The 17,595-nt window shown below is 37.8% G+C and overlaps 2 protein-coding genes across 3 annotated transcripts; one reads left to right on the top strand and one right to left on the bottom strand.

Moving 5' to 3' along the window:
• Positions 1-568: 568 nt before the first annotated feature.
• Positions 569-6,034, bottom strand: cct4 (chaperonin containing TCP1, subunit 4 (delta)). Its single transcript, XM_058789476.1, has 13 exons — positions 5,772-6,034; positions 5,186-5,238; positions 4,988-5,077; positions 4,490-4,598; positions 3,660-3,924; positions 3,421-3,553; positions 3,194-3,333; positions 2,821-2,917; positions 2,571-2,681; positions 2,245-2,375; positions 1,010-1,244; positions 812-925; positions 569-702 (listed from the first exon to the last, which is right to left on the bottom strand). The coding sequence occupies exons 1-13, from the start codon at positions 5,878-5,880 to the stop codon at positions 688-690; spliced, it is 1,602 nt and encodes a 533-aa protein (XP_058645459.1). The 5' UTR covers positions 5,881-6,034; the 3' UTR covers positions 569-687.
• Positions 6,035-6,145: 111 nt separating this feature from the next.
• Positions 6,146-17,548, top strand: pus10 (pseudouridine synthase 10). 2 transcript variants are annotated; one of them, XM_058789663.1, is made up of 18 exons: positions 6,146-6,393; positions 7,561-7,687; positions 7,795-8,004; positions 8,090-8,176; positions 10,689-10,723; positions 10,803-10,914; positions 10,990-11,051; positions 11,300-11,345; positions 11,461-11,525; positions 11,603-11,688; positions 12,644-12,769; positions 12,906-12,962; positions 13,080-13,156; positions 16,420-16,475; positions 16,568-16,685; positions 16,768-16,910; positions 17,154-17,253; positions 17,362-17,548. In XM_058789663.1, exons 2-18 carry the CDS (start codon positions 7,562-7,564, stop codon positions 17,398-17,400), a joined length of 1,545 nt encoding a protein of 514 aa, XP_058645646.1. In that variant the 5' UTR covers positions 6,146-6,393; position 7,561; the 3' UTR covers positions 17,401-17,548. The 2 variants fall into 2 exon arrangements, with proteins under 2 accessions (XP_058645646.1, XP_058645577.1); XM_058789594.1 differs by having other exon boundaries at positions 6,147-6,393; positions 7,558-7,687.
• The last annotated feature ends 47 nt before the right edge of the window (positions 17,549-17,595 follow it).

Genomic DNA, 17,595 nt, shown 5'->3' with positions numbered 1-17,595 from the left:
GTTCCACCTCCAATTATCTTAAATATCTGTATTCAACAAAATCATAAGATAGAACTGAACTGGACCATCTTGGTTGCGGAAAATATTAATTAAAAAAAAAAAGAAATAGAATATTCCATGACACAGACATCAAAGAAATGAAATTTAATTTAACACAAATTGTAGTCAACCCTGATACATTAGTAAGTTAAGAAATGTAAAAAAAAAAAAAAAATCTGCTTTGATCTATATGGGAAATACAAGTTTATTGCTTTAGGCCAAATTAGGCAAAAACTGTGATCCTGTTTTCCATTCTGGTGTATTATTTTATATCTTAAAAAAACAATGCAAAACCGGGTTTTAACTCACAAGGTTGTTGATTACAATTGCGAATCGTCAGATCTTGATTTCAGACTTTCTCAGGCCTTGGAGCAGAGCCCTGTCTCTGATCAGATAAGACGATTAGCTAACAAGACTAAACTTACTGACATGCACTAATACACTGACCTCGACATGCACCATGTAAATAAGTACTACATGGACCACGAATATCAAAGCCAAATAACAACAAAAGACAAGAGTTACTGTGTCAAAAAAAAAACGTTTTATTAAATTACTCCAGGTAACAGCAACATACAGCGACAGATCAGTTGGTCTTATCGGGGTGCTAGCGTGGGGTTGGATCTTCCTTCACTAATCACATTCACTTTATCGCGTGTTCACCTGCAGAAGAGACGAGTCATTAATGCTTGTGTATTTACAGTCAACATCAGTGCTAATTTTAGGGTCCTTTAAATACTCAAATACTTATTAGACATAGCAAATCACTCACGAGATCATCAATCTTGAGGATGCTGCGGACCGTTTCAGTGGCGAGGGTGAGTGCGCTGATGGAGACCAGCAAAGGCTGAACGACCAGCTCCTCCAGGATGTTAGAGATCCCACCCTGAGAGACCAAAAGACGCATTACATTTTTGGAGGGTTTTGTCAGTATGCAGCACTATTGAGAACTATTGATTGAAAGTCACACCTTGCGGACGTTAATCCCGGCCGTTTTCTCTCCCTGTGCGTGTCTGTTGCGCAGCTCCGTGACTGTAGAGATGGGATTAAGACCAGCGTTCTCTGCCAGAGTTGAGGGAATGATCTCGAGGGCATCAGCGTACGCACGCACACAGTACGCCTCCATGCCGCCCAGACTGCGGGAATATTCTGCCAACCTCAGTGCCAGCTCAATCTCTGGAGCTCCACCGCCAGCGATCAGGGCCCTGCAGACGCACAGGAAGAGGAGCAGTTAGCAAACAGCTTTTACCGACTACAAGACCTGAAAGGTTTCACCCCAAAAACAAATCGCTGAAAATGGCCATCCAAGATGTAGATGCGTTTGTTCCTTCCTCAGAACAGATTTGAAGAAATGTAGCATTATCACTTGCTCAGCAATGGATCCTCTGCAGTGAATGGGTGCCGTTAGAATGAGAGTCCAAACAGCTGATAAAAACGTCACAAGTAATCCACACCACTCCAGTCCATCAATTAATGACTTGACAAGCTGCGTGTTTGTAAGAAACAAAACTATAATTGAGGCGTTTTAAATTCAAACCATTTCTTCTGGCCAAAATACCAGTTCAAAATTAATAATAACGCTTCCTCCAGTAAATCACTGTTGTCCTCTCACATCAAAATAAACCCACATATGTGTTTAGAACAGTTTTGGCTGGTAAACGGTGCTTGATCTGTGCACATTTCTCTCCTGATTCAGACCAGACTACTTTTTCCACTGGAGAAAACATTATGGATAGAAGACTCGTATTTTAGCTGGAAATATCCGTTTGTTAATATCTATTTGTTTCTTGCAAACACACAGCTTTTTGCTTCACAAGACATTAACTGAAGGACTGAAGTGGTATGGATTACTTGTGGATTGTGATGTTTTTATCAGCTGTTTGGTCTCTCATTCTGACGGCACCCATTCACTGCAGAGGATCCATCGGTGAGCAATTTATGAAATGCTACTTTTCTGCAAATATGTTCCCATGAAGAAAAAAAAAAAAAAAAAACTCATCTACATATTGGATGGCCTAAGGGCGAGTCAATTTTCAGCAAAATTTCATTTTTGAGTGAACTATTCCTTTAATGCAACTGTTACTAAATCATACCACAGCTGGAAATAGTCAAATATCAGCCAATTTATTCAGCTTACGATTAATAATAATTCTTTTGTGTTGAGAAATCCATAAAATCACTGGAGTCTCTTGCGAGCTTTGTTACCTCTTCTTGACCAGACAGCGGATGACGCAGAGGGCGTCATGGATGGATCGCTCTGCCTCCTCAATCACTAGTTTGTTGGAACCACGGACGACAATACTGACCGTCTTTCCTGGATTTACACATCCTGTGATCTACAAACACAAATCAAACACTGCTGTCATTATCCAGAACATGCATCTCTGCATCTGGAGTATCTGTCAATAAATAACTGCTTAAGCAAATATCAATTTGTAAATTATGTTCCTCATCCTGTATGCATGAGAAAAACAAAACATGTTCAGCTGGAGATGCATGCAGATGCATCTGGGTTATAAAATGTAGGTTACCTTCACTAGTTTGCCAGATCCGTCCAGGCTAACCTCTTCTGCTAGCTCTGCAGTTCCCAGCATCTCTGGAGTGAACTGGTCAATATGAGCTATAGGTTTGGTGCCAATAGTCTGATGGGAGAAAAGAAAAAAACTTAAGTTTGACAGGCACTATTATTAGATATGAGACAAACTTAACACTCATATGCATCATAAAAGAAAAATAAAACATTTAATAGTTTCATGACAGTGCAGGATCTGCTGGTCATACCTTGCAGATGAATTCAATGTCCTCTCTCTCAATGTCTTTGACCACCATGATCTTCATCTTATTCAGGAAGTGAACGGCCAGATCACTCAGAGCATCTCTGAAAGAGCAATCACAAACACCATGAGAACCTCTGACAGGTGCCTGATACATTTTATATTACATAATTTAACATACAAATAAAAACTATCCCTTTTAGTTACGGTTTATAACATAAAACAATTTTGTGTCTATATATGCACATACACATAGAGAAAATATATTCTATATATAATATAAAATGTTCTACAACAATATTTATATAGTTTAACTAGCTTATATTTAAGATTCAACTTAAACAGTGACAGTGTGATAGCGTTTTGTGGTGATTTTGTACCTCAGGATGGATTTCTGGATGAGCAGCACAGTGCAGCCGGCCTTCTTAATCTGTTTGATCAGATTGAGGATGTAAGCTCTCTCCTCCCGGAGCACACGGTCCATCTGAGCGTAGTCTGACACCACAATCTGATTGTCCATCTGTCCCGACAGAAGCATCACACAAACCCATTAACCCTGAACACCAATGGCTGCTTTTATATATCAGTTTAAAGCATGATCACATACATCAGTTTTAGGTGGGGACAGGCAGAACTGAATGAGGCCGATTTTGGCCTTCTCCACACGGGACACTCCAGTCTTCACCACCCTCTGAGTCAACACCAGACCATCCACCATCTCACAGTCATCAATGGTCCCTCTGCGCACACAAACACAGCAATGAATTTGCTTTGCAAAGAGAAACTACAAACGTGTGCGGCCTAATAACTGACCGAGCAATATTTAAATTCTATCCTGTGCCTCACCCGAGTTTCTTGACAATGTGGATATTGCGGAGATCTACGCCGGTGGCGGTGGCGGGGTCGATGACTTTCATGACGGCGTCGACGCTCATGGGCGCGAGGAGACTGGAATATTGAGACACCACCTTAGAGCAGAGCGAGGTGGTGGCGCTGTTCAGAAGAGTCTCTCGGTCACTGAGCTGCACCGGCTGACTGATGGAAATCAGGATCTCCACACCTTTATCTACGGCCTTCTGGAAGGACTCGGAAATGATAGTCGGGTGGATTCCTGGCAGGAAAAACAGAGCAGAAAGATCATGCTGAATTTATTGTCAAATAAACGTAGCTACGACAAATGAAGAAATATATATTTAAAAAAAGAAGTGTCCCAACCCTAAATGGTTGAAAATGGCTGTCAAAGATCTGTTCACTGTATCAAAGGATTCATTGCAGAATATGCTTTGAATTGATTACAATTTAAAGGGATGATTCACCCATAATTCTATCATCATTTACTCATCCTCAGGTCGTTTCTTTCTTCTGCTTAACCCAAAAAATAATAATTTCAAGAATGTTGGGAAACAAACAGTTGACGGTAGCCATTAACTTCTAAAGTACGGAAAAAAACACTATGGAAGTCAATGGCTACCATCAACTGTTTGATTACCAACATTCTCCAAATGGTCTACTTTTGTGTTCAACGGAAGAAAGAAACTCTTAAATGTTTGAAACAAGTGGAGGGTGAGTAATTGATGACAGAATTTTCATTTTTGGGAAAATTCTATCCCTTTAATGTGCAGCTCATAACTAACATGGTGCATGTTGTATAACGATTTAATGTAACTCAAGCTCACCTTTCTGCAGCAGTTTAGAGCAGGCATCGAGAAGAGATCCAGCAATCACCACCACTGATGTAGTGCCGTCACCAGCCTCAATATCCTGAGCTTTAGACAGCTCCACCATCTGAAACACACACAGAAACATCCCATAATACTCCAGACATTCACTAGGGTTGCGAATCATTTGAAATCTCACAATCTGATTCAGTTCTTGGGGTTTGATTCCATTCAAATTTTTTTTTCTTGCTTTGCTGCACTGATCTCATAGGTGACTTCCACCTTTTATGTATTAATAATGTAATGACAACATCATTAACCTTGTTAACTAGCATTTATTTATGAAATATGTGAATCAATTTAAATGGGTAGAAATTAGAATCAAAATGCACATGCAATGAAACAGGCAAGTTCAAATTCAGGAAATCGAAACAATATCAATCTAACACAAAAATTTTCACTTAGCACCTTCAGGTTATTTAAATAAAGAATAATGTCTCCGAATAAATGATTTACCATTTTTGCCGCAGGATGCAGCACCTGCATCTGTTTGAGGATTGTGGCTCCATCATTAGTTATGGTGACGTCTCCCTTTCCATCCTGAATCTGCAGAGAACAAATACAATCACCCAGTGCATAGACAGTCATCGACAGTCATATCAAGCAAGGAACTTTCATAAATAAGATTTATATCAGGAAACCATAAAAACAAACCATTTTATCCATGCCCTTAGGGCCCAGACTTGTTCTGATGGCATCTGCGACAGCTGTAAAACAATAGACAGGATCAATCATAATATATATACACATATATTATACGAAATATAATTTATAAAATAATGCTCTATCATTTTTTTTATTTTTATATTCTTTTATTTTATATTGTATTTTTTTGGATCTACACACCTTATATTATTGGCCTACTGGACTTTTGGACGAGTGCTTGGCGCTACGACCCATTTTATTTTTTTTTACTAAAATATTTTATTGATATTTAGACTATGTTTACGCTATTTTGTGTTCATGACTCTGTATGTCATGTGTTGTTGCAAAGAAGACCACACCTTATAAGTGTGCATTGGGATTATAAGGAACATAACTTGTCACAGCTTCATATTCTTCCTCTAGCGCTTTTAAACTGCCATATTTGCAGAAATGAAAAAGGTACGCAGATACGGTCATGTTTATAACGGTACAGGACTTTTATTGACTCGTGCTTCCACTATATGTCACGGGCTAAAACAACCTCCCGTGAGTGTTTCTCACAGCTTTAATCGGAATATAAGACTCTTTCTCTCACCTTTCCCGGCGCTGATGTTGCTGTAGCGGATCTGGGCGGGTTTGTCCCGGTCCACATACGCACCTCCTTTGTGTCTAGACCCGTTTGCAGCCGCTATGGCTTGAGGCATGATGGCTAATATTTACGTTGTTTCGTTCCTCGGAAATCACAGACGTGGATGGACGCTATCCGGTCTCTCTGGGCCGTCTGTGCGGTTCGGATGGGTTCAGATAACGCTCGGCTCGGAAATCCCAAACAGAACCTTCCAGATCCACCGGTCGCGACGGGAAGAGAGAAAGGACCCCGGGCGTGACAGTGCAGCGCGTGAGGATGACGTTTAGGGCTGTCTTAAAACATGCCCAGTGTAAATGCAGTTTCAGTGTAAGGAAATATTTTATAGTGGATCAAGAGCGCCACTTTATACATGTATGTAAGAGTCGGTTGTGTTAAATGATTTATAGTATATAACTCAGGCAGTTTCTGTGCTTTAGTATAAAATTAGCTGAATATAAAGTTTGTGTTAGAGCGAGACAGTGAGCTGTGTTCATAATAAACACATGTGTCAGTCCGCGCATGGAAGCAGCGCATCTCTTCTCTGTCTTTCTCTGAGGTTTGACTGAAGAGCTGAAGCGATCCAGTGAAGGTAAGCTGGACGGTGGGCGCTCATTCAATAACACAGCTGCCATTTGTGTTTCTCATATAATTAATGTGTAATGAACTGATGTAGCTTTGATGATGTGTTATTATAGACTTTTTTTTTTTCATTGAAATCCTTAATATTTAGTCCTTTTCTTATATCGTGATGATGATGCTATTTTGATCCGTCTCCATCTCTGTGCTTTCAGCTTTCTCTTTATGAACTAACATATATGCACATTTTAATCAAAGCATCATATATGTGAATTCATGGAAATACTAGCCAAGATGTTGTCTTTAATGAAAATAGTAATGATTATAAATGGCATGTAGTAGAGCAAAGTGTTTGATAGACTCACTCATAAATAAAAACTACTAGGTCCATTTCAGTTCTTGAAGTTTTATGCATTGTTTTCCTACATTTTTGGATTGCATTTAGAGTGTTTTGCAAGATAAATAAATAATAACACGCATTCCATTTTATTGGCATACTGTATTTTAAATGCTATGGCATTTTATAACATTTAATAGTATATTAAAGTTATGCAATAAAGTTGTAAATATGATTCTCATTAAAATGTTGTTTGTAATTAATAACAAAATCGTTCTAATAATAGATATGTAAATGCATGGAAATACAAAATAACATTTTATTGATTGAAAAAGTATTAGATTTTAGTTGGCATAATGCATTATTTAAAAAAACAACAACAGCATGTCAATGTGTCATCACATCAATAAACATTGTGACATTTATTTAGTACAAATTGCATTATATTTAATTATATGTTTTGCCTTTTTTCTTTTTTTTGTCTGAAGCATGCTCAGAATTTGTGAAACTGATTCTCATTTTTAAAAAAAAAATTGTAATTGTAGCAGATTAATCTTAGTATAAATATACACAAACTTAACTTACAAACTAACATATCTTTATTAAAAATAGTCTTTATTTTTAGATTTAATGATATGTTTTTGCCGTTTTTTTGTCTGAGGCATGCTCAGAATTTGTGAAACTGATTCTCATAAAAAAAAAAAAAAAAAGATTGTAATTGTAACAGATTAATCTTAATATAAATATACATATACATAAACTTAACTAACATATCTTTATTAAAAATAGTCTTAGGACAAAATTGCATAACGTAATGATTCATTCTCTTTTTTTTCTCAGCAGTATGCTGTCCCTCAAAGAGAAGGACCGGCCCATCGTCAGAAAGCTGTTGTGCGCCGGCTGCTGTGTGAGATGTGTTCTGCGCTTCTGCTGTGTGGGAACCAGCTCCGCTTACAGACGATCCTACCAGGTCTCTCATGTTTCCTGGAAATCACCAGCTTTTGTTTGATATAGCTGCATCATTGTGTGTGTGTGTGCATGTGTGTGTATGTCAGTAATGAACATTCCCGTTTGTAGGACTTACACAAGGAGCTTCTGGCCTTCATCGGTGAGGAAAACAGCCCTCAGTCCCATGATGCCTCTGGTGAGGAGAAAACCGACGCCCCGCCGCATAAACGCATGAGAATAGATGAGGATTCCGTCACACCAGCGCAGACAGACTCAGACATCTGTCCCGTCTGCTTAGGAGTCCTGCAGGACTTCTGTGATCCCACCTTCGCCAAACAGGTATGTTTTTAATTTTATTAGGCTGATCGGCTGATCTGTATTCTGCTGCTGTGTGAACATGGTTTATGAATTTTATTACCTGCAGGTGTCAGATGCTGTGAAAAAGCAGCAGTACGAGTTTGACAGTCTGGTGCTGACCGTTTCTCTTCCCGCTCAGCTGTCCGTCAGAGAGGTGAGTCCTGCTGCCCGTTTGCTGAGTGGTATCCAATACTTGTTTTTTTACTCATTTTTAGGTGTTGATTCCAAAAATAGTGCCTGTTTTGCTGAAGCACATTACACTTTTACACAAAATATGACGGTAGCTAAAAGCTAAAGTAAAGACCGCTTAAACCAGAGAAGGTGAACATGTTGGTATTCTTGTGGAAAAAGACATGCAAGCAGCTGTCACCAACAGCCAGTTTGCTTTTACTTTTCTTTTTGTTTTCATTTTGAAAAGCTTGTTATCTTTGCTGTTTACCTCATGTTACGCTATGGAAACTTTCTTTTAATTTAAATTTTTTTATTTATTTGATTCCTTAGTGTTTGCTAAACTTTCTGTAATTTATTAGTTGGTATATAATACAGCATGTGGTGTATGCCATGCCTCATCTTATTCGTTTTTGTTAAAGTGCCCCTATTATGGGTAATGAAAGGTTCATATTTTGGTTTTGGGAGTCCCCAACAACAGGTTGACATGCATGCACTTTCATTGTCTTATAATATGCATTTATTTTCACCTTACTTGCTCAACGTATCCCAAACGATTCGCTCAACGATTCATTTTTCCAAACCCCTCCTTTGCGTAATGCTAATCTGCGGTGATTGGTCTCATTTTCATTTCATCTCGCCTGTAATGCCTGATAAAGCAGCGTTTGTGAGTGCAGAGCTGCTTTGTGTACAGCGTTACCGGGGAAACCGCTATTTATACCGCTCCAAAAGCAGCACCTAGTGGCAAAGACTGAATTTACATTTTCATTCAGACCAACACGAAAAGATCAACAAGTGGGCAATATGCTAATGTTTCATGTTGAGGTTAACATGAAACACTTGGGATTCGTTTTAAAAACGACTCGTTTCAATGTTTCAGAGTCGACTCTTTCTTTTGAGAGACAATAACTTTATACACGGTGCACTTTCAGATTTAAAACTGCAGGATGTTTTTATTCAGTTAGAGATGTGTTACACACTCATGAAAAACTTTAATAAACATCATGTAAGCTAGTTTGTCATTGTAGCCTACTGTTTTATTGTTGTTGTGCTTTTTAATTAATTCATTGAATTAATCTTCTATGAAGACACATCTTCTTTTAAAAAGGTTAGTGGATCTTAATATTAATCAAGGGCTCGTCCTCTGGATTCGAAATTTTCTCTCTTGTCGTCCACAAAGAGTCTGTGTTAGAGGGGTGATGTCTGATGTGCTCACTGTGAGTAATGGTTGCCCACAAGGTTGTGTTCTCTCCCCTGTGCTGTTTTCTATTTTTACTAATGAATTTACAATTAATGAGGAAAATTTCAGACTATTTAAATATGCTGATGATATGGCCCTGGTTGGCCTGTTGGACAAAACAAACCATACATATGATCTGGCCTACCTGACCCACATTAAGGCTCTTGAACCTTGGTGTTGCTCTAGCCAATTAGAAATTAATGTTGCCAAGACTAAAGAATTAATTATGTGTACAAAACGAGATGTGATATGTGAGCCGATTTCACTTGAGAGTCAACAAGTTGAAATTGTGGAACACTTTAAGTATCTCGGATCAATTTTGGATTCTCAGTTGAGTTTTGCTGATAATTCAGAGTATATTTTTAAAAGATGTTCTCAGCGACTCTTTCTTCTCAGACAGCTTAGTGGTCTTGGTGTTAGTTGTACATTAACATTAGTACATTACATTAACATTAATAACAATAAATCCATATTTTGTTTTAGTCTTAAAAAGTGAAAGGTGTATAGATGAAAGCAAAATAGACTATTATCTTTTCTTGTAAACCGTGACAACAAGATTGCAAATTCGATATAAGCCCGGCTTATAACAAATAACAGGTTGAATGTTAACCACTTTTGTTAACATATAACTATCAACTATGATAAAAGTTCATCAGCATCTATCCCATGCTTGCAACCAAATTATGTGCCTCCTGCGTCCAAATGAACAAAGTTAGTCGCAAAAGAGAGACCAGTGGGAAGAATTAATCTAGAGCCCTGAATAAGTATAAATATGTAATTAATATCACTTGTAGATGTGTACTGTATATATGCATGTATGTGTGTGTGTGTGTGTGTGTGTGTGTGTATATATAATATAGTATTGATATATGTGTATAAATATTTTAATTGTTATATAAATAAATAATATACATTTATAGAAATAATGTACGTATTTAATTTTGTTTAATTAAATTTTAAATGTATGTATGTATGTGCATATATGTGTGTGTGTGTGTGTGTGTGTGTGTGTGAGAGATACATTCATATATATATGTGTGTATATATATATATATATATATATATATATATATATAAAATGTGTTTGTAAAATAAATTAATTTATGGATAAATATTTGAAATTTTAAAAATCATTATTGAATTATTGATATTTTTGTACTCCGAATCATCAAATAAGGTAATATTAGGCTTTTTTCAAGATGCATGGCTCTGTTATTATTTTATGATTGAAAATGTGTTTCTCTGTACATTTCCACAGCATTCCTGCTGGTTGCATGTCAAAAAAGAAGTCAGGTATGTAAGCAGCACACATTACCCATCATCCCTAGCAGCGGCAGCATCCGTATGAAGTCCCATAATGCTGTGTTTCCAGGGAGAAGAGCATGTGTTTGGGTAAAGAGGATGTCATCCAGGTGAAGGACGCATTCAAGTGGGCCGTACAGGGAAAGATCGGACAGGAGCTGGGAGCTGCTGTCGTGGCCAATGTGAGGCTTTCTTCTTGAATGACTATCTCTGAATAATTCTCTTATTATGTAATCTCTTGGTTCTATGATCCACAGAGTCCGTGTGAAGTGAGCGTTGGCTTTACACATCCGGAGACAGAGGAGGACTGTCATTTCTTGTAAGTGGGTCAATGACAGGAAGTGTTTGTTTAATCATTTTTCTTGTGTTACACTATAACCTTTGTGACAGGTTTGAATGGTTGAGCAGACAATACTAAAACTTTTGTTGGAATGAATTTTGAAAATGGAGCATTTAAATCGATTTGTATTCAAACGTCTGCTAAATGCATAGATGCATAAATTTAATTGTCTTGCCATCATGAGTCCAAATGATGTCATTTCCTGGTGTCTTTCTTTCTTTGTACAGAGCAAATACCTGTCCAGACTGTTTCAAACCCACCAAAAACAAAGCGGTATGCTTTCCCATGTTGTGTTTCCAGTCTTCAATCTGTGATCCTCACCTGTAAAATCATAAGTGACCGTTTTGAATATGAAAGTAGTGCAGCTGTGTTCCTCTTTGTCTCTCAGTCCATCTTCACCAGGATGGCTGTGGTTAAAGCTCTGGAGAAGATCTCTGAAGAGAAGTTTAGCAGGTGAGTGTTTTCAGTCTCCTGCTCAGGTGAGACCGTTTTTGGCCATGCCCTTTCAATGTGTGATGTATTGTGTGCAGGCATTACCCATGTCCACCAAAGAAAGCAACCACTAGATGTACAGCGCTGGACACCACATGTCTCCACACGTCTGTTTTCATAGCAGGTATGGCCAAAAATGGTACTATATATATTGTCAGTGTTGGGAAGGTTATTTTGGAAATGTAACAGGTTACAGATTACAAGTTACCCTATCTAAAATTACTTTATTACTATTTTTGAAACCAAATCTTTGCATAGTTATGACAGGAGTACTTCACTGTCAATAAACAAAAATCAGCACACTACACATAGTTATGACAGGAAACACTGGCATCTAACAATGCCTTGGAAAAAACAGTTAATCTTAAGAAATAAAACATATACATAAACCCAAATAGGAAATAAAACAGTTATCGAATAAACATGTCCTATTCTGTGTCCTAAACTCCTGAAACATTGCTGTCTCATATTTTTGAGCAGTCAATGCAATTTATGAAAGAAATCAATTAAATCTGTATGTGTGTGTGTGAAAAAAAAATTCAGATGTAAGTAACCCCCTTTGTAATCATTAACATTTTCATAAGTAACTGTAATTTTAATTACACATTTATTCTCAGTAATTTATTTTGTAATTAAATTACGTAATTTAGCTACATGTTACTACCCAACACTGTATATTGTGAAATATTATTGCAATTTAAAATAGCTGTTTTCTATGTGAATATATTGTAAAATGTAATTTATTGCTGTGATTAAAGCTGAATTTTCAGCATCATTACTCCAGTCTTCAGTGTCACATGATCCTTCAGAAATCATTCTGATATGCTGATTTGCTGCTCGAGAAACATTATTATCAATGTTGAAAACAGTTGTGCTGCTTCACATTTTTGTGAATTCTTTGATGTTTTTCAGGATTCTTTGATGAATAGAAAGTTCAAAAGAACAGCATTTATTTAAAAATATAGATCTTTTGAAACGTTATAAATGTCCTTTCTCACACTTTAGATTAATTTAATGCATACTTGCAGAATAAAAGTATTAATTTCCTTAAAAACAAACTTTTGAACTTGTCTCTGCAGGTCGGTATAATAAGTTTTCGCGGGAGCTTCCGCAGACGCCGTGGGTGATCGATGGAGAGAGACGGATGGATGGATCGGTGGAGGAGCTGATCGCTGCTCCTCTCCTGTCCTCGTTCAGAGCTGACGGTAAGCGTCTGTGTGTGGGACGCCCTAATCAAATTGGGATCCCAAAGTGTAGATGCCATATGTTATTTTCTAATGGCACTGCAAAGAATGACATGCACAGATTTACTGAGTCTTTTTACGTGTCTCTTCCATGTAGGTTTTAACTTCTCATCTTCAGGACGGGAGGATGTGGACGTGAGGACTCTGGGAAATGGTAAAACACAACAGAAACAGTGTGTTTCCACACTCATTGGCTTCTGGTTTCTTTATATGCTACAGAATTGAGGTTTGTGTTGATGTGGTCATGTAATTGTCATGTGTGGTTTCTCAGGTCGACCGTTCGCTGTGGAGCTGCTGAACCCCCATCGAGCCAAATTCAACAGAACTGAAATCAAACAACTACAGGAGGTACAGACGTTTACCCCAAAATAAAAATGTGTTGAAAATGTACTCACCCTCAGGCCATCCAAGATGTAGATGAGTTTCTTTGGAAAATGTAGCGTTATATCACTTGCTCACCAGTGGATGCTCTGCAGTGAATGGGTGCCGTCAGAACGAGAGCTGATAAACACATCACAATAATCCACACCACTCCAGTCCATCAGTGAAGTGAAAAGCTGTGTGTTTGTAGGAAACAAATCCATCAAGATGTTTTAAACTTCAAACCGTTGCTTCAGGCTAAAATATGAGTCCTCTGTCCATAATATTGCTTTCTCCAGCCTTTCGTCTCGTCTGAATCAGGAGAGAAATATGCACAGATCAAGCACAAGTAGAAACAGTGCAAAACAGTTCTAAACGAATAATGTTGGTAGATTTTGATGTGAGAGGAGAACAGACTGACTTTTAGACTGCAGGAAGCATTTTTATTAGTGCTGTCAATCAATTAAAAAAAATTCCGAAATTAATCCCACCTAACATTAAAGTTTTGGTAACACTTTACAATGTGTCATTTGTTAACATTAGTAAATGGTATTAACTTACATGCACAAACAATGAACAATGCATTTATTACACTATTTATTAATCTTTGTTAATGAAAATACAGTTGTTCATTGTTTATTCATGTTAGTTCACAGTGCATTAACTAATGTTAACAAACACAACTTGTGGTTTTAATAATGCATTAATAAATGCTGTAGAAGTATTGTTCATTGTTAGTTCATGTTTACTAATGTTAACTAATGAACCTTATTGTAAAGTTACCAAAGTTTTTAATTATACTTTTATATTGCTATAATTTCACAATCAGTCTTCAAATTAATGTAGAAACAGCATAAAGTAAGTATATTTTAAATTTTTGTTTAATGCCATCTTTTTTTTATGACTGAAGGCAAAAGTTTTACTGATGCCAACTGATGTCTCTGTTACTTCTAGTTTAAATGAACTTAAAACAATCTTCACACAACCCCATTATAATCAATGTCATATAGCTACCTGTGCCCTTCAGCAAGAAAATATACAGCCTAATTTAATAAAGTTATCAAACACTAAATTCTAAATTAAATAAAGATAAAGTAAAACTACAGAAGTTGATTTCCTCTTTTTCATTTTGTTCTTTGATTAACAGACATCACAGCAGCTGGTTATTAGGTTATTTTGGCTGCTACTTTAAAAACTGCCGCTGCTGAACTTGATGCTTATCTGACACTGCTATCAGACTATATTAAAGCGCTGTATCATATTCAAACCCAAATGAAACTATGAGAATGCAATGTTGTAGATATGTTGTCAGTTAAGTCATGAAGTTACAAAAGAAGGCCATTAAAGCTGCCATTTACATGTGACTCATCATAAATAATAAATACTTGCACAGCACAGTTTTAAGGCAGCTTTAATGGCCTTCTTTTGTAACTTCATGATTTAACTGACAACATATCTACAACACTGCATACTCGTAGTTTCATTTGGGTTTGAATGTGATACAGCACTTTAATATAGCCTGATAGAGCGCGTGCTGGCATATTTATGCGTGCAATTGAGGAGCACGCGCTACAAGCACAGTATAACAGCTGACAGGACAGGAAGATTAGTTTTTACTGACATATGGCCTGACAACATCTCATCTGACCGCAGTTCACTGATGTTCTACTGAAGCTCCTCGTCACCGGTACCGTTTCCGAGCTCGTTTGACTCGCGCCTGGAGCTGAGGTGAAGGTGAAAAGTGGGTGAGCGTGATTTCACCAAGTACAACATGTTCCTGGATCAACATCTTTGTTGATCCTGGAACGTCATTCCAATCAACCAATCAGAATTGAGGGATAACTTTTCAGGAAATATAAGTTTTAGGCTTATGATCAGGGTTAGGTGCTTCGACACCCTTGTTAATCAGCTATCATTTCTCACTGATTTTAGGAATAAATTATGGGTAGGATTAGGTTTAGGGGTAGAGATTGGGTTAAGTCTATATTTTTGGACAATAATGTTGATCCAGGATCAACAAAATATGTTGATCCAGGAACATGTCTTACTTGGCAAAATCATGGCGACCGTGAAAAGTGTCCCGTTTAATGTGCTCGTAAAGACGTTCTGAGTCTGAATAAACTCAATTCTTTAGCAGTTGTGAGTGGGGTGGCCAAACCTAGCCCCGCCCCTGCATTAATTGCGTTAAATATTTTTAAAGCCTTAAACTGAAAAAATGAATCGCCTGCGTTAACGCGCTAATTTTGACACCACTAGTTTTTATGGATTATAGACTTGTATTTTGGCCAGAAGCAATATTTTAAAGGGGTCATCGGATGCTAAATTCACTTTTACATGTTGTTTGAACATACATATGTGTTGGCAGTGTGTACACAGCCACCCTATAATCATAAAAATCCTCCCAGTGGTATTTTTTTAATCCATATAAATAATATCCCCTTTTTCAAATCGAGCCGTTCTCAGATTCTTGGCTGTGTGACATCACCCAGACCCAGGCCCCTCCCACGATAGTTGATTGACAAGACCGTTTTACCTTAGACCCGCCCTGAGTGAGCTGTCATCAGTCCCGGAGCAGATGTAAACAAGAATGTCTCCATGGTGATTGTTCTGTTGTTGGATGTAATAATGAACATAGCACTCGTCAGTTACTCCTGACTTCTGAGCTGCTGATGAAGCAGTGGATTACTTTGTTTTTGAAGGGAATGCATCCCGATCTACCTAAATGAGTTTGTTCGCACAAATCATTCGTGATCCAGCCTAACCTACAGAAGAAGCGAGTATAAGGTTATTTCATGAATCTTCGCCTCTCCTAATAATGTGCTAGTTAGCAAGTTTCAGGCTGAAGTAAACAGTCTCATGAGAACGGCTCGTCACCCCACGGAAGAGAAGAGAGCTCATTAGCATTTAAAGGGACATGCACAGAAATGGCTTGGTGTGAACACAAATGTTTTTGACAAGGTAAAAAAGGGTGTTGTTTTACACTACCATTGAGAAATTTTACCTAAGTAATGTTATGGACTTTTCATTAAGACCCTAAAGAATCATATCAGCTTGTGGAAAAGGGGCATCCGATGACCCCTTTAAATTTAAAATGCATTAGTGATGGCCTGAGGGTGAGTACATTTTTTAGCAAATGTTATTTTTGAGTGAACTATTTCTTTAATTGTCAGTCATATGCTCACAAAAATATTATATTAAAACCACAAACCTGCTGATGTGAATTTTGGCTCCTGTTCTCTCCTGTCCCGCAGACGATCAACCAGTCATCTGATAAAATTAGAGTACGAGACCTACAGATCGTTACCAGGTGTGTGTGTGTGTTGCATACAAGCACAAATATCCATTGATTGTCAAAGATCTATGTAAGAAACTGCAATTTTGAGGTGTTTATTTCTCCAGAGAAGCAACAAGTCGCATGAAAGAGGGTGAAGAGGAGAAGACGAAAACCTACAGTGCCCTCATCTGGACGCAGAAGGCCATCGACAGCACTGATCTAGAATTCCTAGCAAATATCAAGGTCTTGCTGATCTTTCTGATCTGTTTGAGCTGGACGCATGAGAAGAGACATGCTGATGATGACTGTGTGTGTGTGTGTGTAGGATCTGAAGATCGCTCAGAAGACCCCACTGAGAGTCCTGCATCGCCGGCCGCTGGCGGTCCGACAGAGACTCGTCCACTCCATGAGCGTCATTTACCTGGATAAACACCACTTCACCCTAAAGCTGTGCACACAGGCCGGCACGTATCCTTACGAAATACTATAAAATAACTCTTTTTCTATGTGAATATATTGTAAAATGTAATGTATTCCTGTGACATTCCTCCAGTCTTCAGTGTCACGTGATCCTTCAGAAATCACTCTAATATGCTGATTTGCTGCTCAAGAAACATTTTTGATTATTATAAATGTTGAAAACAGTTGTGCTGCTTCATATTTTTGTGGAAATTGTTGCATTGGTTTCCCTTCACTTGCAAAACGCTGCAGTTACATTAAAGAGTTTGTGCACGGAGACTTCGGCCGCACGAAACCCAACCTCTGTGACCTCATGAAAACTGACGCTGATATTCTGGAGCTGGACGTCGAGGTGCGCTTTATTTAATATGTAATATCAAGAACTGCTTTGGATGCATGATAAGTTTAGTAGCTCTTCAAGTCATTTCAAAGATTTCATCTTTCTGTCTGTGTGTTTCAGTCTGTTGACGTCGACTGGCCTCCTGCTATCCCGGATTGACATTTGGGATTTTGAGAATAGTTTTGTATGCATGTCAGGACTATATATTTCTGTCATACAGTTCTTTGTTAGTTTGACTGTTATTTGGTTGAATTTAAAGCAAATGGCACTGAATGCATTTTCTTTAATAAAACAGTCTTTGAATTTAGTTTTTCTTGTTAATGTCATGTTCCTCTAGTAACAGTCTAGCTGGTT

Source organism: Onychostoma macrolepis, chromosome 01, assembly GCF_012432095.1.
Source record: "Onychostoma macrolepis isolate SWU-2019 chromosome 01, ASM1243209v1, whole genome shotgun sequence".
Taxonomy (NCBI): domain Eukaryota; kingdom Metazoa; phylum Chordata; class Actinopteri; order Cypriniformes; family Cyprinidae; genus Onychostoma; species Onychostoma macrolepis.
Note: the sequence above shows the minus strand (reverse complement) of the source record. Positions and strands in the feature narration are given on the sequence as shown.